At 37.6% G+C, this 26,178-nt stretch overlaps 1 protein-coding gene across 1 annotated transcript; it reads right to left on the reverse strand.

Moving 5' to 3' along the window:
- Positions 1-201: 201 nt before the first annotated feature.
- Positions 202-25,824, reverse strand: LOC140147482 (uncharacterized). The gene is made up of 21 exons (XM_072169259.1): positions 25,795-25,824; positions 23,279-23,666; positions 19,422-19,658; positions 18,859-19,104; positions 18,426-18,650; positions 12,958-13,010; positions 12,276-12,378; positions 12,008-12,109; positions 10,805-11,025; positions 10,142-10,209; positions 9,243-9,348; positions 8,789-8,898; positions 8,362-8,461; positions 6,085-6,235; positions 5,348-5,414; positions 4,428-4,494; positions 2,717-2,802; positions 2,046-2,175; positions 1,707-1,748; positions 1,189-1,285; positions 202-686 (listed from the first exon to the last, which is right to left on the reverse strand). Exons 1-21 carry the CDS (start codon positions 25,822-25,824, stop codon positions 664-666), a joined length of 2,652 nt encoding a protein of 883 aa, XP_072025360.1. The 3' UTR covers positions 202-663.
- Positions 25,825-26,178: the final 354 nt, after the last annotated feature.

Below are 26,178 nucleotides of genomic sequence, written 5' to 3' on the forward strand. Positions count from 1 at the left end.
CTATGCAGTGACTTCTCAACTATTAAGTCATGCGACGATCGCCGCCACCGTTTCTCGTTGAAATCTTTGATCAATAGAGGCCTCCCGACTGTTTCGTCTGCTGTAGAAGTGCATTATGCCCTCAATATCTACAGCTATCTAAATAAAACTTCCACACGGTTCATGGGACACGAAACTATAATATTACCCTGTGTTTAGAATTATATGTTTAAATAATTTTTAAGATATTGTTGGTTAGGCCCTATATTTAATGATATTTTGTGTCTTTTTAAGACATTAATCTAGCTCGCTTCTTAATTTTTTATCAATAAAGGCCTCCCGATTGCTTCGTCTGCTGTAGAAGTGCATTATGCCCTCAATATCTACAGCTATCTCAATAAAACTTCCACATTCCTTGGACACGAAACTATATTAAGGTGCGAGGTTATATTGTATATTGTATAGAATTATAATATTTAAATAATTTTTAAATATTGTTGGTTACTTCTTGATGTAAAGCGCATAGTAGAGACATTTGCATTAGGCGCTATGTAACTAATTATTTCTTATTCTTATTTTTATTGATTTTAGTTCTAAAATAGTCTCTTTTTTTCGTTAACTGACTTTTAGTGACTTTTTAAACAGCTCGCTATCCGTGAATCTTCCACTTCCACCATTAAAACATCACATGGCCACTTCTGATGTTCCTGAAAAAAGGTTGGTTACATGTATTGTTAATTGTTTTACCTACAGCTAAAGGGAAGTGTTCTGTCCCACTTACATTCTTATTATAGAACGGTGTATTTAAGGCCCGGGGTCACTCACATATATTGGCACGCGTCATGTGCCTGTCAATAGACCCCTTTTTTAGCAAATCTGTCACCCAATGACCCCCATTTTTCATCAGCTTACACCAATGACCCCATTTTCTTGGAGCTGCCACTGAATGACACCCTTTTTCGACAAAAATCACCACCGATAGACCCCTAGTGCCCTACTCCGGTAGACACAGATACGTCACTTTCGTATTCGAGTGCCCCCCCCCCTCCTATTTTTAAGGTTTAGGAAAGACCCCAGCAAAGGCAAACCTAGAGCAAATTACCCTCACAACACTCAGTAAAAGGGTTGACATACTTGAGGTGTACGTATTTGAATGGATGACCATAGACCGGTGATGTTGGAATGGAAGCACAGAAAAAAAACACTTACCTCCATCACGTGATGTACTTGGTACCAAAGAATTACCACTTGAAGAATTGTCGCTAACGCGTTTCTTGCCGAATCGTTTTCGTAACTCCTTTGAAATCTGTTCAAGTAGTGTAATTTTTTAAAGTAACCTTAATCGTAATAATCATTCATAAAATTAAGTAATTGTTTATTTATAAAATACTGGAGGACCAAACATTAATTTATACGTGTTTCTGGGTTAAACTTTAAAAAGTTTAAAACAAGCAACAGAAGTTAGATAATAAAGTAATACGAGTATGTTAAATTCAATGGACCTAAAATGAATTTAATTTTAATCATTTATTTTTATTTTCACGCGTACGGCGAGTTTTCGTTCCTTGTGCATGATCTATATAAATTACATCATCATGATGTTTATGAAGGCTCACGGTGGAAGGCACAATTAAACGATTAGATTGTAGGCCTATAAAGTTTGTCATAATATTAGACTTATGCCCTCAATTTTTGAAGCAATCGAGTTTGATGTTAAGATTACTTACGTCGTCATCCATAAGACACTGACAGATAAAGATAAACACACCCTGCAAATAAAACAATTCAACAAGTGATTTGCAATTTGAATGGTAACACATTGTACAAGATAAGTTTAGTGCTACATTGTGTTATGTGTTATATATTGGTGTCATATAGAGATATTGATATAAGAAAGTGATTTTCGCAACACTAAGCCCACTGTACAAGGACTACTGTTACATTGTAAAATTTGAAAAAGAATCCAAAATGAAATGACATGAAATTGTTTTGCAAGATTTCATGTTTTCGTATTCTCCAAGTGATAACATTTAATACTTTGAGTTGGTACATGAACTGTAACATACCTGGCATGTGTTGCAGACAACAAAGATATAGCCAAACACAACAGCAGACGCTGCATCAAACTGCAACACTCCAAAGACCCACGTACAACCCAGCAACGGTTCGAGTATCAATAAAGCGCGAAGGCTCACTCTAGTCAGTAAAATTCAGATAACAGATATATCACTCAAGGTTTGATTTTAAAAAAGGTTGAAAATAAAGATGCGAATTGCTTTACTAGATTTTCCCAGGAGATTTGCAGCATTTGAATAGTTCAATGCCAAGGTTCGGGGACAGCATATTGGCAATTTGTGGAACATTCCAAACTCACGTGCAACCCAGCAACGGCTCAAGGATCAATAAAGCACGAAGGCTCACTCTAGTCAGTAAAATTCGGATAACAGATATCAGTTTTGGTTTTAATAAGGATGCAAAATGCTTCACAAGATTACTTTCATTTGAATAGTTCCGCAGGGTTGCCAAGGTTCGGGGAGAAAGCACATTACTAATGTTTGGAAGATATTTTCAACTGCAACAAGATTCGACTTCGACTTATTATCCAGATCTGACGAGGCCGTCACGTGCATTACGTTCTGGATCTCGGTCTTTCAAATGCCCACTACACAGTTGCCCATCGATTGTCTCTTAAAGGTCAATATCTTACTATCAATTACAAAAATCATTATACTCATACCTGAAACGTTCGATTTGAGATTTATCCTTGTTGGTCTTCAGATTCAAGAAAGTGTTCATTGTCGCAAAAAGAATACAACCATTTACCTACAACAGCAATTTAAAAACACATACTGCATGGCATGAGAACCTGATGACTATTACTATATCAGATTATTTTATTTCGATCGACTTGGGCTTCATCGGTTAATACCTGTTAACCAAGTTAAGAATAATATTGGCACCACAGGTAGGCCTATACAGCCTAAAATTATGCTAATCACATTGCGTGTATTTGACCAAATATTTTTAGCCGAGTGATGGCACAGCTGCAGTTTCAAGCAAGCTATTATACTGGTCTTATGGAGATAGGAAACCAGGTTTGTGTTTAAATGTTAGCAATGTGAAAATATTGTTTGAATGGGGAGTAGCTGTAACAATAACATTTTAATCCCGCTATTTGAGTATTACATAGTTTCCGTCGTTTTATCTTTTCAGTTTCTGTTTCCGTATCCGTAATAGTTTTTGTAAGTCATTGTTATTCTGAAGTGGTTGTCTCCCAGGTAGACCAATCTTTTATTCTAGCCTTTTGTTAGTCACTGAAAATTTGAAGCTCGTGAATTTCAGTTTTCGTTTTGGTAAGTTATATTGATTTTTTACATAAAACCTTGAGATGTGCGGTTGGATGCCAATCTAGACAAAAGAAGAGTCTAAATTTTACGGTCCTAAATTCGCGGTAAATTGTACGGCTTAATTGACATGTGTTTGGTGTATATGCACTTACGCCTAGACGTAAGTGATTCGTAAAAAAAGTCTTGCATTGAAATATATACTAACCATGTTGCCAAGTTATAAGCAAAAGTCTTTCATATTGGCGATGAAACGAGCGTCTAAAATAGTCAAATATCTCCCAATGAGGCGCGTACAAGTGGTAATTTAGTAAACATGTTTTATATTGAAATGCAATACAAAAGAATTGCATTGGAGCAAAGATAATTTATTCTATTCATGGCAAGCTAATCTGATAATTGGTTGGGCCTATATGCAAGACTCGGGTTTATTTTAAATGTTTATTTTTGCAGAGCTTATTTTCAGTCATAAATTTCGGGGGATGGAGGGAGGGAGATACTTAAGTTGAGACTGAACAAGCGAGAGTGGGAGGGGGTGAGGAAGAAAGAGAGGAGAGGGAGAGACGGAAAGACGAGAAAGAGAAGAACTCGAGAGGAGAGAGTAGGGACCGAGGGACCGGGGAGGAGTGGGGAGACTGATCATGGGGGGGGGGGGGGGGGGCAGGAGGAAGCAAAATAGGGAGATAGACATTGATACGAGGGAAGGGCGACACTGTGGCCCTGCACAAGTGCGTGCGATATGCTCATAAGCGGGCCTTTTGTGATTTTGGAGCTTATTTTCAACGTTTTTACAGAAAAAAGTGGACTTTGTCATTCGGATTGGCATGCATCAAAGACGAGAGGGCGCTAGGCCATTAAAAACAGCGGTGTTGTCTCTCCCGCTTTTATTGACATAAGCAACTGCCTCTTTTGAAATAAGCTGATGGGTACTTCAAAGTTAACAATGAAGTCATGTTACAGTAAACTTACTAAATCCCTTGCGTTTTCGTATCTGAACAATAGACTTACGGAAACTGAAAAGATAAAACGAGCCTTTGTTGCTCTTATGAGCTTAGTACAACGTTCTTCAGATAAATGTGTTTTATATTGAATTAGTCAACTTACTAGAGCAATGGCGAGTGCTGGCGCGACAAAGGCGTACACAATACCATGAGTGATTGGTAACCAGCATCTATAAAAGAAAACAAATGGATATGTGTAAAATGTATCCATTAAACTTTGTATCAAGTGTCATTTTTTCACAACTGTACATATATCACATATCGAGGGTTGACAATCAGAAAGCCTTAACTCACAAAGGAATCCTTTGTGAGTTAAGGCTTTCTGATTGTCAACCCTCGATATATAGGCCTACATAGGCCCTACGAAATAATAGTCGCTGACATTAATGATTTGATGGCATTTTGTGATTACCTATTATCGGGTGTTTTACTCAATACTCATGTTCTTTGTGTTTTTAACACTAATATTTAACAATATTGTGAGAAAATATACCAAGTTAAAATAATGCAATATGTTTTTTGTTTTTTATTTTGTAAAACCTGAAAAAAGTAGTAAGTTTTTATTTTGTTATGATGCAAATTCGCCGTAGAAGTCTAACAGGATTAATCACAATAGCGATGAGTCTAGATTATTTTTGAAAGTATTTTCCTGCACTAGACGCTGTTCCTCCGCATTACAACATAAATATATCACAGGGATAAAAAAAAAACCTGGCTGGATCACAATTATAGAAATGTCACATGCTGAGTCCATGTATGTTTCACTCGCATCTTCTGTAAGAATAGTGTCTTTGAAAAGAAAAGAGTGGTATCGTAATTCCTTTCTTTGTTGACTGCACACATACACAGGCTGTGAGTGCAGACTGCTTATAATGCAGGGCAATACATTCAAATATAGTGAAAAACATCGCTGTGGTAATGAATCCTGTTATATCATTACTTCTTGGGCGAATTTAAAGCCCAAAAATTTGTGAATGAAAAACAGCCTTGCCCTTCAATCGTTTATATATCAAAGCAACTTACATTCCATTCATTCCGTAGTGGTGGTATCTACTTGCCACGGTAGAGATAACAATTGGTATTGGGCAACCTGTAAAAGAGATGCACAGGTATTTGTCTAAAAATGCATGTACATTTATTTCTATGAGACGTGTGTAGCTATCATAGGATATGAAGATTAGTTATATTGGTAGAAAATTCCAATCTAGGACAATGGTGAAATCCTGGTGCAGGAGGAGGGGTATAGACGAATCCAATTTCACGCATTCCTACACCTCAATGGTAGCCATATTTGGGTCACCGTCGGCTCCATCTCACCTAAAATGTGAAATGATGCGGCCTTTTAAACTGCATTCTATCACCCGTGTTACACGTAGACAAAAGAATGATGACAGTTTACAACACAAAATAATCTAACATCGAATTTTAAGCGGCTTTAATCCACCCAATGGGGCAGTCATATCACCAGTTTGGTGATGCGGGGACCCAGTCAATGGCCGACCAAATCCTGACCATGACTTGGCTCAAATTTATGGTGAGCATTTTGACACAGTTGCTGCCAAAGTAAAACTACATTTGCACACATTTGGCTAAAAAAACAATAATAACACTTTACCCAGATTTTTGGAGAAAACTATAACCCACTTTTCTGTAATCTAAAACCTGAGAGCCTGAAAATGCTACCCTAGGCTTTGCCGGACATATCCATACCCACCATCCCCACCTTCCCACTAAGATCCCCATCCGGATAATCATCTTACCCCAAGCAACTGAGATACACACTGCTGGTTTCATGGACCATCTCATCGTGGGTTTCATCTTGATGAGCAGAAATACACCCTCCATCAACATCCACATGAATACCGTCAAGAAGAAATAGTGCAACATCAATGTTACTGCGATACATGCATTCTATAAATTTGAGACAATACAGTTTAGAATATAAAGAAGTGAAATTGTTAGTCCCGATCCCGTAAAATCCGTAAAACTTAAATCTCAAAAATCCCTCACACTAACTAAAGTTTATATAGCTTCAACTTCCGCCCGATCTCACCACATTTCTTTTCGCCATCCTGTATGCAAGGTATGATACTGCTATTACCATGATAAAAAGAAGGTTAGTCAACATATCGTATTTTAAACATAATTTTAAGTCCTTGAGCTTTACGAGCAAAACTTAATTCAGCTGCGAATTCGGGGTTCAGCATCACAAGTGTATCATTATCGAGCAAAACATTATGGAAGCATAAGTGTGTCATTTTGAGCAAAACCCAAGAATCGGTCGCTATACCCGGGTTTCGCCAGCCCATTCTTGGATTTTGCTCCCCAAACTAAGAAATAGCTCAGCAAGACTCAATTCGGAGGCTATCATTAGGGATGACCATCAAAATTTCATGTTGCCCCTATTGCTACAAAAAAGAACTCATCAGCAGAAGTATTTTGGTGGTTAAATGGTCAAAATCGGTAAAAAAATTTTCGAATTGACCGGTCATTGGAACGAAATAAAATTACAAAGTCCAAAAATAGCAATGGGAGCAAAATTGGTATAAGCATATATTTACCTTTTTATATTTCTTCATTTTAATATATATGCAAACATGAAACAAGCATATTGTGAAAGTATAAAAGGGTTTTCTTGCGATGTGGCACTTTACTAGTCAATAGCATAAATTAATTCTTCAAACCGAGGCACTGAAATCATGCTTTTAGAAAACATTTGCTAAAAATCATCCAAAATGGCTGAAATGGCACATAATCAAAAGTCCATGTGAACTTTTTTTCCACAACAATATAAATTATACTGCACATAAACAAAACTACTACAAGGGATTTTCAACATAGGAATCCAAACAACATGCACAGCTTTGTCCTGATATCACTTTTGGGGTTTTAACAAAATGTTTAACCTCTACTGTGATTGGCAGCTGCATAATGTATCTCTTTGATAGCTGATAATGCCCAGCCATTCAGCAAGTGGCTAATAACTGACCTTGATAGGCTTGAATGAACACTGTCATCTGCTTCAAAACAATAACACTAGGACCTGAACACTCCATAATGCTACAGGGAGCACAGTACTTTAAGAATGGAGTGAAAGACTCATTATTGATTAGGCGCGTATTTTAAAAGTACACCTCCTGTGCGTGTATAGCAGCAAGTCAGTGTAGATGGTATAAATATAAGAAAACGTTTGGGGTTGAAATCAGGTGAAAAATACATCAAATGAGCACGAAACTTCACATTTATGTTCAGAAAGGTATCTATTTAACATGACTCGAAAGGTGTATGGAAATTCCAAAGGGAAGCTGGTGATTAATTTTTTAACTCGAGATCTACTTGTCAATTTTTTTAACCTTTTTACAGAGGGTATGATAGAGGTAATAACGGCAACTCTGCCAAATTACAGCTCAGTAGGTCAAGGTTTTCACCTGATCTTATTGATCTGAATATTTTGTGCCATTCTGAGCAGTGCTGTACTTGGCCACTGGCAATTAAGCGCACTGTGACGATGGACCAACTTTGACTCACACTTACAGGAAAACCAAATAAGTTATGTTGCTGTAATTTGCAGGATAGTTACAAAACATATTTGGCATTAACATCCCTAAATTTTGAAAAATAAAAGAATGAGCTCAATTTAGAAATGTCTGTGCAAGCAGTGCATAGTTGAGCTCCCTGCATATCTATGGGAGTATTCTAATCAACTTGATGATTCATTGGTCATCCCTACTATCATGGTATTGCTAGCTATTCCTATTAGGCATGTTAGGAATGGGCTTCAAAACTCGAGAAGCTTCTAGAATTGTTCACCGATTTGAGCTTTGACTAAATCTAAGATTAGAAGGCTATACCCTGGTATTGCTGCCCAATCTTGGGAATGGACTGCAAAAACCTAAAATCGCTACCCGATTTGAGTTTTGCTGAGCTATTCTTTAATTTGTGGAGCAAAACCCAAAAATGGGCTGGCGAAACTAGGGTATAGCGACCGATACTTGGGTTTTCTCAAAAAGATACACTTATGCTTTCATACCATTTACCTTTGCATTAGCGTCAACGCCACACACAAATGTAAGTTGTCCAATCAGTAAGCTCAACGCCAAGTTGGCATGGATTATCACACGAACCTTCTTGTACAATCTGAAAAGAATTAAGTCACACATTCTAAAACGTTATGGTCGGCACTAACACATCTATTCAAAGCGTTATTTTTAATTTATCGGTACTTTTGTTATTGACGACGTGCCCAAGTTACCTTGAGCTCTCATGGCTAATAGTAGTTTTGATGTTGCTAGGGGTCAAAAATAAAAATGCAAACCTTTTAAACCAAATTATTCATATTTTTCAAATGTTTTTAGGGGGTCATCGACTTACAAAAGAACTCTCAGTGTTCTGCCATAGGAATTAATAATATAACTAATGAAGTACAGATGATCATCGTTTGCTAAATTCAATGTTAACACCTACTTGAAATATCCGAAAAGAACCAAAGTAGCAACAAGACAAGCGGTGGATATAGCGATGCCAATGATGGTCAGGTAATGCAGGGCATCTTGATGTGCTTGGGGTATGTTGATCTGGCAAACGAATGTATAAGAAAAGCGATGTATACTACTTTACAAGCATGAATTCAGGCTGACGAACACAAATTCTCAGTGCCTTCATTAAGAATAAACCTTTAGGTGTTTCCGGGGTCTGGAGCGTTATAGGGCTAGAGTAGCGGTCTAGGTTTGGTGTTACGGTTAGTATCAGGCGCAGAAGGTATCCTACTGTTATTCCCTTAGGATAGAATAAGTTGATGTATAATTGTATTGTATTGTATTGTATTGTATTGTATTGTATTGTATTGTATTGTATTGTATTGTATTGTTATATTAAATTATAGCTTGGATAAAATAAAACCTGCTCCCATTTTACTCACATCAACCACTTGCATTAGAACAGCAAAACTTGTCAGATGATTGCATGAGCAGCTTACGGCCGATTCTGTGATTTTTGCTTCGAGGCAACCATCCCCTGACCATTTCCTGTGTTTGATATAACAATAGTTGTTATCAGCACACTGGTTAAAGACAGCTGCAAATTTCTTTTGCAATTTTCAGATAAATGACATGCAATGTTTTGTTCAAGGGGAACTACTACCTTATATTCCCTTCCATGATAATGTTAAAATCATATTTACATATTACCAATTAGCATGTATGTACGAAGACCTCTTGCAAGTCTCGCAATCAGTGAATTAAATAATGATATCTTGGAAAGGGCCACTTTCACGCACTCTCAGCTCAGACAAAACGTAAGCGTGGACAGAGCTGGAGACTAAAAAGCATGCTGTAAAGGTCAGCTGAGGGTAAGCAAAGTGAGGTCACGATCACTTGCAGAACATTTAGGAGAGAAAGAAAGATTTGTTAGTCATTTCTTCAGGAGTGAGAAGCCAGTATCAACACTGATTCAATGGACCCTAAAACACAGGAGAGCGAACCTTGGACTGGAACTTAGAAGACTTGTCATATTGACGTGACATTCATCGATGTTCTGCAAGACACCGGACTTCACGCATTAGACCTTGGGGCAGCAAAATATGCCGGGCAGACAACTATGAATAGCCATTGTAGTTCGATGACACCATTCGACTTTATGTGCAGAGTTCAATACATTTTATACTACTATAAAGCGAAATTTAAAGCGATATTGTGGGATAGGCTTTTACGATGGGAATTCATTACAATTAGTAAGTTTTTAGACGACGAACCCCCTAACTTGTCCAACGGCGGTCCCGCTAAAATACTTATTAATTGTTGTAAAGCAATAGCGGCTTACCCATCTGAATTGAAGAACTTGCACATCGGTGTCTTATTTTTCGTCTCTATTTCGTCTTCATTAGCACTCTACAAAATTCAAAACAAATTTAAGGAAATTGTATTCAGCATGGTCACTAAGAATTTGCACATGTTATTGGAGGGAGCAGTCTTCCGGACACCTAAAGATCGTGACGTGTATGAAGCCGAAGAGACAGAAATGTGACAACACTAGACAGCATAACGTGAACGGGCGGGATCACGGTACGTAAACGCGCGATGTCACGTGATGCCGCTGTAACCAATCGGCACCAACTTGACATTTCACGTTCATTGGTTTTTTACTTCGAGCGGCTTTAATGGCAGAGTAGTTTTGAATACATAATCCTCTATAATCCTCTAGACGTTAAACTTTGTGGTTTTGAACTGCATTTCGCAAACTCTCTATTTTAGTATTAGGTATAAGTTACTTCAGTCTGACAGGCAATTAGCCTATTACGAAAATTAACACTTAAAGCTATTCAATGACGTCAAGCTCCCCCGTCCCAGGGTCCACGTGCGAAAAACTAATCCTGTGAACTTCCATACGTTCTGCGTCTTGCATACGGTATTTCGCCAATAATAGGTGTACTACGGTAAGAAATTACTACCAAATGAGTACTGTTGTAAACTGCAGTCTACTTACCATACTTGCTTCTGGCAACAAGTCAAACGTCATTTCAATACGTGATCCCTCCGCAAGAGGTACAGATTGACCGTTTTCATCGATCAGATTTACACTATATATGGGACTGCCGAATTCGTGTGACGCAATTATTTGCGTTGCATTTTCATCTACTACATTTTCATTGGTAAGATTTATACTTTGATGGGCTGATTTTAAAATTCCTATTATGATCGCAGAGCCTTTAAAGAAAGAAAACGAAATAAAACGGTTTAAAAATGTCACTATTTCCTTGTCCATGTACTCAATGGCGGTGCCAGGAATTTTTTGCAGGGGGAGGGAGGAATGAAAGTGAATTTCAGAGGGAAAATCAACCAATTTTGCGCAAAATTGCCACAAAAAGACCACTGCCAAAAATGTGACCTTTTGCTTATAACTCAAGAACGGTATGTCGCAGGTAGGTCAAACTATACTTTTTCTGAATCCTTGCGATGAAAGGAATGATATGGTGTGCTTGTTAGCTAGATTTGAGCAACTTTGAAATTTGACTACTGTGTTGACCTTTAACCTTGAATATGGCCGGAGTGCCGGGAAATATTTTTGTTAACATCTTGAATGTGTTATAGGACCATAAAGGGAAGCTAAAAAAGTTTGGTAGAGCCCTGGGGGTGCACATTAAAACCTGGTAGATACTGGATATAGGGTTGTAGGATTAAGGTTGGCGTTTAAGGTTTACCGTGTCGAAGAAGTTGGGACGTCGAACAAACGGAGGACGTCCCTTTGTTCCACAGAGGTTACCAGAATCAACAGTCATGACAGTGTCAACACTGCTCAACACTGCTCATCATTTGATTGAATTTGCATTTCATTCAACTTACACGTACCTTAGATGGATTGGCTAAGTGTTGTTGTGGCTAACATCATCAAGTATTTTTGCCCCATAATAGAGATCAATCTTGTTTCTCGCCAAAAAACCTGGTTTCTATAGTTATTTAAAAAACACATGGTTTCTCGATCAAGAACCCAAGTTTTTCGAATCGAAAAGCCAAGTTTTTGAATTTGAAAAGCACAGTTTCGATCAACCTGGTGCCTTGACCGATAAACTATGTTTTCAAACACTTTTTCCAATCAAAAATCCAGTTTTTTAAGGCCTCGCATACATCTTGTACAAATAATTAAGGCCATTAGGGCCATCCCTTATGCAATCGTAATGTTGTAACTTACTGTAGCTCAATATATCGGGTGAAAGGTTTACATCAGCCTTGACATTACCATTGCTTAATGAGACTTCCTCATCTGTTTCGGAAAAGCGAAATTCCTTCAAAACTACATAACATAAATGACAAAACATTTAAAAATATAAATTCCAGAAATGATGGATCAACAATTACTTTGAGGTTGAATAATTCATTACACAATTTACATCATTTCAGTTCAACATGAAGCAAAAACTAAATTTAAAACACAGACGTTAAGACACAAATCAACTAACCGAATGACGTTGTGTTGACGAACAATGGATCAGAGGCTTTCGCGGACAGCAACAAGCTCATGTTGTCCCATTCGTTCAAAAACTCTTCGACGCCTATACCAGCCTTTAAAAACAAAATGAAACATAAGATATAAGTACATAAAAAACGCAGTGGTTGGGACACTTTGCATGACTTCCCTTGCCAATTAATGTTAGATGTAATCATGTAATAGGAATATACATGTACACTATGTAATAGGAACATAAGCAAATGTGACCACCCACCACAACTGAGCCCGGATGTCGCCAGTGCCACTATTGAGATATGCTCCATTGAACTTAACAATAAACAATAGGAAACAAAGGATTTATTGGCTGTTTTATTGATTTTTCACTTCTTAAATGTCAAGTACTATAGACATGATATACATCATTTTAAAGCTACTTTCAAGCAGAATATTTTGGTTGAATATCTCAAAAATGATGATTGGCGACTTCAGGGCTCAGTTGTGCTGGATGGTCACAAATGAGAAATTCCTCCAAAAGCCTACTGTCGAAATACCTTGATGACCAGTAAGATATCATTAACGATGATTGAACAATAATGGTAAAAAGACAGAAGTCTAACGTTGACAACAATGAACAACGATCAAGTAATTGCCGTACTTAATAAAGAAATCAATAACGTCGTAAATAATCTCACCTTTTTCTCAAAGTAGTCAACGTTTGCTTCAAATCTTTCTACATCATATTCCTCTATACAAAATGAAAATAACATAGAATAAAAAGACAAAATATTAAATAATACAACATGTAGCATCAACAATAGGCATATTTTCAATTTACAATTATTCAATTTTAGACAAAGGTTATTATTCCATGAGATTCCTACAATTATATATACGTTTTAACTGAAAGTGGAGAATGTCCGTTACGCCGTTTCGGATAAACGTAATCGTAATAAGCTACTGGTCCTGATGAAATCCCTGCAAGAGGCCTATAGGAGTGTAGCGCAGAACTTAATAGACCACTCAGCCTGCTGTTTGAGTTTTGCGTCTCCAAGGGACTTTTTACAAGCCAATGGACGACTGCATCTGTCAACCCTATTCATAAGAGAGATTCGAAGTCTAATCCATTTATGTACCGCCCACTCTGCATCATCAGCAAGGAGGCTGCTGTAAAGGACCAACTTCAGAAGTACCTCCTTGGAAACCAAATGATATCAGATAAACAGTTCGGATTTAGGCCACACCACGGTACAGCTGGCACTATCTGAACAGAGGCAACGAAGTGCGCCTGATTGCCCTGGATATCAAAGGAGCAGTTGACAAAAATCTGGTATAATGGCCTTTGATCGAAACTCATGGGAAAGGGAGTATCCGGATAGCTGCTCACCTGGATTAGAAGCTACCTGACAGATCGTTCCATCAAAGTTGTCTTATCTGGCTAATTATCAAGTACTTCCTCCAGCAATGCATCAGTTCCCAGAGTTCAATATTGGGCCCACTTTTGTTCTCTGTTTTCATTGATGACCTGGGTGATGAGTGTGAAAACTCTACCTCCACGCAGATGATTCCACCTTGTTTTGTGAGATTACATCTAGAGATATCCCTGAAGCTGTTACTGCTAGCCTGAACAGTGACCTGAAGCAAATAAGGATCAGGCAGACAAATCGAAGGTGACCTTCTAGCCATCGAAATGTAAAGCAATGACAGTATCAAGAAAAAGGAACCCAACCAAGCTAGATCTTCTGTTTGGTACCACCAAACTGCCTGAGAAGGAGGAGCTGGAGGTCCTGGAAGTCACAGTACAGCAAGCCGACATGGACTATGTTTCATCCAGAGCAGCAGGACAGAAGCTGCGCGCTCTGTTGAGACTTGCATATAAATTTGATGTCAGAGGTAGAGCAACTGTTTACGAGGCAGTGTGATGGAATACGCCTCACTATCTTGGATGAGTGCCAGCGCCACCACTCTAGATTGCTAGACTCTATCCAGGGGAAGGCACTTACAAGTACAGAGCTGAACATCACATCCCTCCACCAAAGACGTTAAGTGGCTGCAATAGTCCGCTACAAAATACACACCAGCTCGTGCCCATCAGAGCTGAAGGCACTGCTACCAAAGCAATTTGTAGTCAGAAGAGCTACCCGCTCCAGCTTGTCTATGCCTTGCCATGCCATTCCCTAACATTACCAGTTTCTAGGACCATATCTATAGGCAGAACTGCTTTCATTCATACTGCATATTATGTTTGGAATAGCCTACCAGATGGAGTAGTCGGAGACATATCTGACAACGACACACCATCCTTCGAGAGCAGAGTGCATAATAAAAAAGCATCTTCTTTCATGTCTCTGATGCTTTATTGTACACCTTCCCACTTGTTGTTGCTACCCAGCAAACACAAAAACGTTTTAAGTAAGTTATATTTTGGCTTTTGGTTTAAGTAAAAACGTTTTAATAACATTAAAATGTCGGGTTATATAAAGGTCATGATAACGTTTCAAAACGTTTTGTATGAAAACACACTACAACAATATTTTTAAATGTTTTCAAAAATGTTATTGTAAACTATTTTTTGCAAACATTTTTGCCAAATATTGTGTCAATACTAAATAACATTATGTTAAAATATTTGAACCCAGCAAACACAGAAGAGTCAGTCCATGCCAAAGCAGACTGAGTGTACACCCACCCTCTTGGATTTTGCTCTCCTTTGGCTCAAAGTTACTTTTCATGGATCCCTAGGTGAGGTCACAAGGAAAAAAATCAAATTCCGTTTCGTTTGCGAATGACGGGCCGTCAAAGTTTGGCGACCTTGACCAAAATTGGGAATTTTAAGGTGTCCAAATGACAAAGTGCTCTCTTTGAGGGGCATTTTCTTCTTAATTGAATCAGTTGTGACCCTCTTGGTGAATGTTGTCACTCACTGGTTGTGTCTGAAATGCCTAATGCCAAAAAAGATAGATTTCTGAATTTTGTTTGGATTTCAGGGGGGGGGTCAAAATCAGCACTTTGTACTGTTCAATAAAATTATTTTTGATTTTGAAGGACCGATGATAATGTCACAGTGCACTTATAGGTCCTAATTATATTCAGAATGGATTAAGCATGTGCCAATGTCTATGAGCAATACAAAAGAAGATAAATTTCTAGACCCCCTACAGAATTTTAGGCCCCCCTAAAGTGGTTCAGCCACAAATGGCGCTTAAAATAAGCAAATTTTGACCCTAATAACTTTAGGTGTACACAGATATGAATTTCTAGTTTTTTGCATCTGAAAGAATGCAGTCTAACGTTACTAGGAACATAAGTTTTGTTTTGTATGTATGGGGTTTTGATAGTAAGTTGACGCTTTCAAAAATGCCAATTTTGACTAACTTACATGTTACGGGGACAAAATGCCAATTTTAGTGTGACTTCTTAAAATATTTTTGATCATTTTATAGCAAATTGTCTTTATCCTGATATTTCAAGTTGCCCTTGAGTCAAATAATAAGAAATAACTACTTTAAATCCTCTGTATGGATTTTTAAGGGGTCAAAAGGCACTTCCTGGTAACGATGCACATGCAAAGTACAGGTTATGATCGATGTACCCATTTCCATGATATCAGTGTGCTCTTTTTTCTCTGTTTTACAGTTGTATTGCAATTTTCTCATTTATTCTGACATCTATTCTTTACGTAAGTAAGTAGAGAAAGTAAGTAAAGAAATTGCAATAAAACTAAATAAACTAGAAACATTAGCACAGTGAAAAGGGTATGGGTATTTTGTACCATTACCTGTAATTTGCAAGTGCATCGTTGCCAGGAAGCACCATTTTGACCCCCTTGAAAATCCGTATAGAGAATTAGAAATTAGTTTTTTCTTATAATTTGACTCAAGAGCAACTTGAAATAACATTGTAAATAAAACAATTTGCTATAGAATGGTCAAAAATAGAAAAAAAAGGCATTTAAAAATTGGCATTTTGTACCCGTAACCTGTACGTTGGTCAAAAATTGGCATTTTTGAAAGCGTCAACTTAGTATAAAAACACAAAAAATACAAAACAAATCTTATGTTCCTAGTAACATTAGACTACATTCTTTCAGATGCAAAAGACTAGAAATTCATATCTGGTGTACACCTAAAGTTATTAGGGGTCAAAATTTGTCGATTTTAAGCACCATTTGTGGCTGAACCACTTTAGGGGGGGGGCTAAAATTCTGTAGGGGGTCTAGAAATTTCTCTTCTTACGTACTGCTCATAGACATTGGCACATGGGTAATCCATTCTGAATATAATTAGTGTTAAAAAATAGAAAAAATGGCATATTAAAACTGGCATTTTGTACCCGTAACCTGTATGTTAGTCAAACAATGGCATTTTTGAAAGCGTCAACTTAGTATCAAAACACAAAAAAACACAAAACAAGTCTGATGTTCCTGGTAACGTTAGACTGCATTCTTTCAGATGCAAAGACTAGAAATTCATATCTGGTGTACACCTAAAGTTATTAGGGGTCAAAATTTGTCGATTTTAAGCACCATTTGTGGCTGAACCACTTTAGGGGGGCTAAAATTCTGTAGGGGTCTAGAAATTTCTCTTCTTTCGTACTGCTCATAGACATTGGCACATGGGTAATCCATTCTGAATATAATTAGTGTTAAAAAATAGAAAAAATGGCATATTAAAACTGGCATTTTGTTAGTCAAACAATGGCATTTTTGAAAGCGTCAACTTAGTATCAAAACACAAAAAAACAAAAAACAAGTCTGATGTTCCTGGTAACGTTAGACTGCATTCTTTCAGATGCAAAAGACTAGAAATTCATATCTGGTGTACACCTAAAGTTATTAGGGGTCAAAATTGGCTGATTTTAAGCGCCATTTGTGGCTGAACCACTTTAGGGGGGCCTAAAATTATGTAGGGGGTCTAGAAATTTATCTTCTTTTGTATTGCTCATAGACATTGGCACATGGTTAATCCATTCTGAATATAATTAGTGATCAAAAATAGAAAAAAGGGCATATTAGAATTGGCATTTTGTACCCCTAACCTGTATATTAGTCAAAAATTGGCATTTTTGAAAGCATCAACTTAGTATCAAAACACAAAAAATACAAAACAAATCTTATGTTCCTTGTAACATTAGACTGCATTCTTTCAGATGCAAAAGACTAGAAACTCATATCTGGTGTACACCTAAAGTTATTAGGGGTCAAAATTTGCCGATTTTAAGCGCCATTTGTGGCTGAACCACTCTAGGGGGCCCTACAATTCTGTAGGGGGTCTAGAAATTTCTCTTTTTTTGAATTTCTCATAGACATTGGTACATGGTTAATCCATTCTGAACATAATTAGGACCTATAAGTGCACTGTGACATTATCATGGGTCCTTCAAAATCAAATATAATTTGATTGAACAGCACGAAGTGCTGATTTTGAACCCCCCCCCCCTGAAATCTCAACGAAATTCAAAAATCAATATTTTTTGGCATTAGGCATTTCAGACACAGCCAGTGAGTGACCACCTTCAACAAGAGGGTCACAACTGATTCAATTAAGAAGAAAATGCCCATCAAAGAGAGCACTTTGCCCAAATTTGGTCAAGATCGCCAAACTTTGACGGCCTGCCATTCGCAAACGAAATGGAATTTGAAATTTTTTCTTGTTACCTCACCTTTGGATCCATGAAAGGTACCCCTGAGCCAAAGGAGAGCAAAATCCAAGAGGGTGGGTGTACACTCAGTCTGCTTTGGCATGGACTGACCCAGAAATGTTCTTAAAAGGGTTTTTTTCGAAACCTTTAAATAACATTTAAATGTCGGGTTATATAAAGGTCATGAAAACGTTTTTAAAACATTATTGAAAATATTTTGGGCAAACATTTTTCGCAAAATATTTTTTCAACCCCAAAATAACATAGACCTATACCTACTTACAACGTTAATGACATATCCAAACGTAACATTCTCGCACGGTCCGCTTCCTGTACGATTAACATTATTTGGTACACCAAAAGGAATCATGGGTCTCAAAACAATCATTGGTAAACTCATTGTGAAGGAGGTTTATATTCAATGGAGATCATGTGAACAAATGCATTAAAGGTATAGGTTGTTATGTACAAATAATATTTATGATGTTTCTTCAAACTTTTTGAAATGTGTACAGAAACATACCTGTAACAGTGATTTCATAGGCAAACGTAACATTCTCGCAAGCTCCGCTTCCTGTACGAATAAGATTGGTTACACCAATAGGAAACGAATCGGTCCCAAGAAAACCAATTGTGAGATTGTAGGTATCCAGATGGGTCTCCAATTTCGGTTCTGTCCAATCCAGTCTCGCTTCGGCTTGACCAGGATCAGTGATCATGGAAATGTACAGGTACACGTAATTGGTAGCTGTAAGGAAACAGTATGATCATTTGAGGCAATATCAATAGTCTCAAACAATATAGATTCCCCTTCAGATGCATGTGGCATACATCATGTACATGTTCATAGACTTATAGATCACTTGTTGCTAAGCGATTATGACAAACAAAGAAGAAAGAGAAAGCTTCTCCTTTTATACTCTTAAAAATCTTTTTATTTGTATAGAATACTTTACCGGCTACGGTCACGACGAATGATTTTTCAACAGAGTTCCCCGATGAGTCAGTGGCAGTGTAGATCACACGTGTGTCGCCGAGGCTAAAGTTGTCGCCTGGATTGTAATTTGACGACAAAGTATAGCTGCCAGAATTGTCACTGACTGAAGGCACAGTCCAGTTGATGATATCACTCCCTTGAGTACAAGGTATTTCACGACGGACAGTTTCTGGAAACGAGCCATCAAAATCCGGCTTCTCTTCGTCTGAAAAATAGGAAAAGAAAAGTGTGGTTAATAGACGCGCTGTTGCAGTGGCATAACTGGCTGGCCATATTCAACACAATTTGTTGCTTCTGGTCAGCCAGGTTGTTTTAAACAATCTGACTGGCCAGAAGCAACAAATTGTGTTAAAAGATCTTCTTAAAAGAAGACATCAATAAAAGATGTATATCAATAGGTGACCAAAATAAATTAATCTCCTGTTGATCTGCAATTCATAAAATATCATAGATACAAAATATAACTTTGCGTTTTATATGTTGTAAACAACATCAATATTTGACCAGACATTTTTACTATACCTGTAACGGTTACAGTGAATGATCTTGTATCACAGTTTCCAACTGAATCCATTGCTTGCACTGTTACCAATGTGTCTCCGATTGGAAATCTATAACCCGATTCATAGTCGGATGTAATTGTGAAGAATCCTCGGGAAATGTCCGGTACAACTGGGTCAGTCCAAGTTGCAGATGCATTGGTGGGTTGACCTGGATCTGTTATTTCCTCTATTTTATCCAGAACATCGGAAACTTTATCTGCGAAGTAAAGAAAACAATCATTCCATGTTCACTTCACTGCATAGAAGGAAACGATTATAGGAAGACGCATGCACAGAACCCATGTGTTATACTTGAGGTAGCCAAGCTAGTCTTATTGTCTCTTCTAAGGTCAAGCTTTTCTTATTCTTAATAAGTAGGTTGTCTCGCCTCTGGCTTCCATCCTCCTCTTTTTCCTCAGACTCCATCCAAAGTTGTTGTTGTTGTTGTTGTTTTGATTGCTCACATTTTGATATGTCTCATCTAATTGGTCTGTTTTTGTATAATCTTGTATTTAGGTATATTTATATTTATATTGTATTTTTGTAAAACGGTACTCAATTCAGCCTTTGGCTGCGATGTATTTGTTTAATAAAACCTGAAACCTAATCCACTTTGGATAAGTTCTTTCACGATAAGTGTTTTCACGGGTGTTTTCACTTCTTCTATAATACCAGTGGGAGGTCTACGAAGTGTTTTCTTTGAGGTAACCCTTTCTGTAGGACATGTTAGTGATGTCATTTTGTCAGCTTAAACCATGTTTGAAATCGGCATGAGCTATCCCAATCCCATACAGCTTATATTATAGAGATACATTGATACATGTATTTGTTTTTGCATCCTCAAGTTTTTCTTTGACCTTCGGTTGTATTCTTGGTGAAATCCTCATTAGCCTTCCTATCGTGATCTTTTCTCTTATCTGTATACTTCAGAATCACATGAAATTTTTCTGCAATGTTTACTCCATGCAGGGATAATCTGTTCTGCTGCTTCTTTGTTTGCGATAATAAATCTGTTATATTTATCAGTGGTAGCTTCCTCGTTCGCAATGCATGGATCTCGAACCTGTTGCGTACTTCTTTGGTATGTTCTGCCGCATTCAGGAACTTCCAAAGAAACTGCCTCTTCCTTCGTATGGTTTCAGTTTTCTGAGGCTAAATCTTATGGTTTATTATTGGAATGATGCTGCTTCCAGATAGTTCATACACTACGTTTCTTTTCAGCTCTGTTTCTTGCACCCAATACGTACATAGGCATACAAGAAGTCATGTTTCTCTGTTTCTTGATATCGAGGGTTCAGAACCAGAAAGCCGTAATACACTAAGACCAGCTCTCCTCAAAATGGGCATAAAATTTCTTCCACAGTGTCTTTTGTTTTCCATTGAATTTTGTCATAGTTAATGGACTGTGTCTTCTATAGTGCCCTGGCGACTTTATGCTCATTTTGTGGGAGCAGGTGATTGTGAGTTGAGGCTTTCTGGCTCTCAACCCTCGATATGTTTTGTATATCAAATTGAAACAACATATTTCCTGTATTGAACAAGGCAGGCATGGCTAGATATGCTATATTCCTCTTCCCTCTACATGTATATCAAGGCAGTGATATTAGTTTCTTTAAAACAATGATGTATCTGCTTCACACTGACTCTAATCGGTTTTGAACATCTTTGCTCATTTATTCGTTGATTGTGGAGCCTACTTCTTCCTCATTATGATCATCATCATGGTCGTGATCATGATGATTATCATCATCATCATCATCATCATCATCATCACCATCATCATCATCATCACCATCATCATTATCATCACTATCATCGTCGTTGTCATCATCATTCCTTCATTCAGTCATTCATTTATTCATCATCATCATTAAGTTTCATCATTCATGATCATCGTCATCATTTATCCATTAATTGTTCAGCATTCATCATTCAGCAGTCTGCATCATCATAGACTACTCCGTAGTCCACTTGCCCATTGTCATGATTGTGCATACTCTGGATATTGCATTTAAGCTTAAAACTCCGATTTAATTAATTTGTGCACAATTGATAGATTTTCACAACTGATCATCTTTTCAGTCACCGTACTCCCTCTGTACGTTAGCTTCCCAAGTGGACTACTGACTTTGGATTGCGGTTAACATTTTTAACATGGGACTCTATGGAGAGTTAGGCCAATTTCTGGCCTAACTAAAATTGGTCATGATGTAATGCATCTTTAAATGAATCTGGCTTGTGATTGGTCGCCCAGATCCCGTTATTGTTTAAATCCTCCCGACACGTACCATTACCATTAACTATACATGGTACACATCTATCTTTGGAATGCGGCGCTTTTGTGCTGGCGCGAAAGTTGGTGGATGAACGTACGCATCTAGCGCGTATTGTACCACCATGCTTAGTCTTGTGGTTAGATTTGATTGATAAACAAGTATGATTGACAGTGTGTTTTAGAGAACGAAGTCCCTGGGTAAAGTTCTGCTTAAAAGTGAAAGTCCATAGTCGATTTTAACTCGTAATAAACTGGCAGATTCTAAAATAAGAATTGTTCAGTATTGAAGTGCCATTATAGTTATGCCATTTGATATGTTGCATTCAATAATATAAGCCTACGTATACTTTACTTTTACTGTCACAAATATAATTATATAAACTTTTTCATAACCATTTTATACTAGTATTTTGTAATAAATATCAGTATAATTTTGAGTTCAACTGAATGCGTTCATCATGATTAATAACGTATTTTTATTTATCAAAAATCGACTATGGCATAGTCGAGCATCATCATTGCCACTAGCTCGAGATACTCTAGCTAAAATACAGGTTTACATTTACTATCTTACATTATCTTGCTGTATTTCAGCTAGAGCGCCAGACAACAAGCTTCCGGGTTTTTTTTTTTGGAGAACAATACTGTTACGTAAGACGAAGAAGAAACCCGCCCGGAGCCCGCCCTACTCATTATTTCATTGTACTTATTGCAATTTGCCTCCACACATTACGTAATCAACACAAAGCTTTTGTGAGGACTAGTGAGTGGATAAGAAATTGACAGCGGAGGATACGAACGACACGATTTTTAGTTGTCAATCATGAATTGCTGCAACGTTTTAGTATTTTACTGCATGGCATTCCGCAAGCACCATGACAAATTATGCCGTATTTTTCCAAATATCATCTCATATGAAGTAAGCTGAATGCGATCTGTACTTTTGTAACATTCCGATCGCTTTTGATCACCTATTATCGGCGAATTTGCTTGAAAACACGTGAGTTCATGTTGTGTAAACATAATTAGCATGGACACAAATGAAATGCGATGCAATACAATGCAATTTGAATGCGCAGCAGATCTATAGAAATAACGTTGCCCGGTTTTATGCAAAAATGACCACTCGGGACTGTGATTTGGATTCCGAATTTAATCAAAACTACTAAGGTGTGTTTAGACGGTAGCCTATTTTCGAATGTAACTTACAAGCGAGCCAGCAATTGTGTATCCACACGGGACTTGCTTGTAAGCCAACTCAAAAGTAAGACTTGACCTTCACTGGTAAATTATGCCACTCATGATTATGCACAATAGGACTGGGTCATCAAGGTCATGCTTACAAACGAGTTTACATGCGAGTCTTGTTCACACTGGCCTTACATTCGAATGTAGCTCGCTACATGTAAGATATCTTATATGTAAAATCGTCACTTGTAACTTGCATGTAGCTACATGCGAGTGCGTTTAGACGGGCACTACATGCAAGTTTACATTCGAATGTAGTTACAAGCGACTTTACAAGCGATCGTCTGAACAAGCCTTTTTTATTGGTACATTACCTGTAGTGGTCCAGGAACAAAATATCTTAATAGCGTTACTCTCGCATTGGCTAGTGTCAATGGACTTTGCAAAATCAAAACATTCAATTAATTGCGTCTCGTTGCCAATGCATTTAACTTCTTTGTCCACAAATGGATTTTCTTCGTTGGACACTGGTGTGACTCCACCACTGCTAGTGCTAGCATGACCAAATCCCAGTTGACGACAAATAACCTTGTTCATATTGTTATCAAAGCTCTCGTCACATCTGCGAACAGTATACCACACTAATTGATTATGATAAATCTCAAGGCGTCCATCGTTGGGCGGATATTTGTCGTCAGTCAGAAGAAATCCACCGTCTCCTGTAAACTCACAATTAAATGAATGTTTGATTATGTTCCGAGTCTAGTTAAAGAATGAATAATAAGGGAGTGTTCATTAATACTTTGGTAGGGGGCTGGTTCCCTCAAATTTTGGCTCGAAAACTTTTTGACCCCCCTCAATGGACCGCTAAACTTTTTTGACCCCCCTCTTTTGACAGACAAAACTTTTGACCCCCCCCCATTATTGTATAACAAACATTATACTTAATAGTGTTGTTTCCAGTGGTGTGGTATCTGGCTCACATGTCATTGAGGGAGGAAAATGTTTGAAACATTCCAGGTGGGAAAATTGCGCATAAAATACAAGCACAAGGAAATTTTCATTTTATACTTAATTTAGATTTGTCCCAAATCAGGGTGTTTATTTGATTTTACAGGGATATTAAAGTGAAATAGAGGATTTATTTGGAGGTTCGACATAGGCACAGCTCTGCATAATTAGGATCCGTGGCTATTATGACAGTACATATGCGTGCAAACCGCGCAAAGGATTTAGCCATATTAAAGCTTGAATGGTCAAATATTGTTAAAATTGGAACTGTACAAATTTATGCAAAAAGCTAAAATGGTCAAATATGAGATTAATTTGGTCAAAATCATGCAAATGTACACAGGCATCAGTTTTGCCCCCCCCCCCCCTAAAACCGTGCACCTGGGCCTGTGCCCACTCTGCCCTATGCTAAATCTACCCATTGGCCTATGTGCATAAAATAATTTCGCAATCAGAAATAGTAAACTGAAGTGTACAGTTTACGTGCAAAGAAATTCAATTTATTTGCAATATTTTCTTGATTTAGTTGAATTTTGATCAGATTGGTACAAATCATGTTTGTAGCCTACTTTGTAGAGATATAAAATTCTATGATAAAAGTGCCAGTAGGCCTATTTCTTATACCAATCCAGATATTGCATGTTGCTGATCATCTTTAATGATATATTAATTAGTAGATGTGTGTACACAAAGCTTCATCATTTTTCAAACAAAAGCACTGAAAATCAAAACTTGCCCATGTTAAAAGTGATATATATAGGGTCTCAATGCGCGCGAAGCGTGCGAAAATTGAGGGTTTTAAAGCGGAAAACTTTTTTGGCCCCCCCCCCCTTTCCTACCACCTAAAACTTTTTGGTCCCCCCTCTTTTAAGGTCCAAAACTTTTTGGTCCCCCTCCCTTTTACCAGCCCCCCCCCACCAAAGTATTTCTGAACACTCCCTAAGCGGTTAAGGAATCGGATAGCAACGTTTGCACGGTATTTTTTGTGTAACCAGGGGTCCATTTCACTCAACTTTACGAAGCTTCGTAAGTCTCAAAATCATTCGTAACTTATGACGAGTCGTAAGTTCCATTTCACTAAACATACTTACGAATGGTACCCTTCGTAAGTAATAGGGATTTACTACAGGAACCCTTCGTAAAGTTACGTCTAGTGTTGGGTATTCGTAACTTTACGAATGGTTACCCAAGTTACAAAGGGTTAAAAGTTTGGTCCATTACTTTTAACCCTTCGTAACTCAAGTAACCGTTCGTAAAGTTAAGAATACCCAATACTATAGACGTAACTTTACGATTGGTACCTGTAGTAAATCCCTATTACTTACGAAGGGTAGGCCTACCGATCGTCCGGGAAGTAAGTTAAATGAAATGGAACTTTACGACTCGTCGTAAGTTACGAATGATTTCGAGACTTACGAAGCTTCGTAAAGGTTAGTGAAATGGACCCCAGAGAGCACATCAGACATAATCTAATTGCATTCTAAATACGAAGAATGTCCTTCTGATATCAAATAATTTCGATTTTTTTTTAATTCGCGAAATAATACAAATTTCATGGCAAATTATTAAAATTTTATATTTTTTTGTATGTAGCTGGGATAAAAAGCCGACCATCAAATTTTCATATGATGGACGGTTTTTCATCCAGGGGGTTGTGGTATGATATTATGTCCCGTGCATTTTGAATGATTAAAACATCCCACCTATTTAGATACCTTATATAGGCCCCAAAGAGCAAGAAAAGTTTTGGTGGACAAATCTGAGGTGTGGCGGAGGGCGGCCATCTTGATTTTCAAAATGGCCGCCATTTTTGATATTTTTGTTACTATAATCCGAGTTGTGAATATCCTATGAGGCTAATTGTGGTGGCAATACCTACATTTCCAATACCAACAAGTCCAATAGACATGGTGCCATGTTGCTATGGGACAAAAAATATTGGCAGCCATCTTGATTTTCAAAATGGCTGCCATTTAAGCATTATTTTCTATAACTTGAGTTGTGGATATCCCACAAGGCTCATTTTTGTGGCAATATCCACATTTTCAATACCAACAAGTCCAAAAAACCTGATGCCAGATTGCTAGGGGTACAATAAGACTGGCAGACGCTTGATGTTTCAAAATGGGCGCCATTTGAATATGTTTGTAGGGCCTACTATAACTTGAGTTGTGAATTTAATTTAAAAAAATAACATGACCATGGTCTGTTTTCAAATACAATGCAAGACAACGACAGGGTCTATATCCCTGCGAATGTTGTT

This window comes from Amphiura filiformis, chromosome 3 (genome assembly GCF_039555335.1).
Source record: "Amphiura filiformis chromosome 3, Afil_fr2py, whole genome shotgun sequence".
Lineage (NCBI taxonomy): Eukaryota > Metazoa > Echinodermata > Ophiuroidea > Amphilepidida > Amphiuridae > Amphiura > Amphiura filiformis.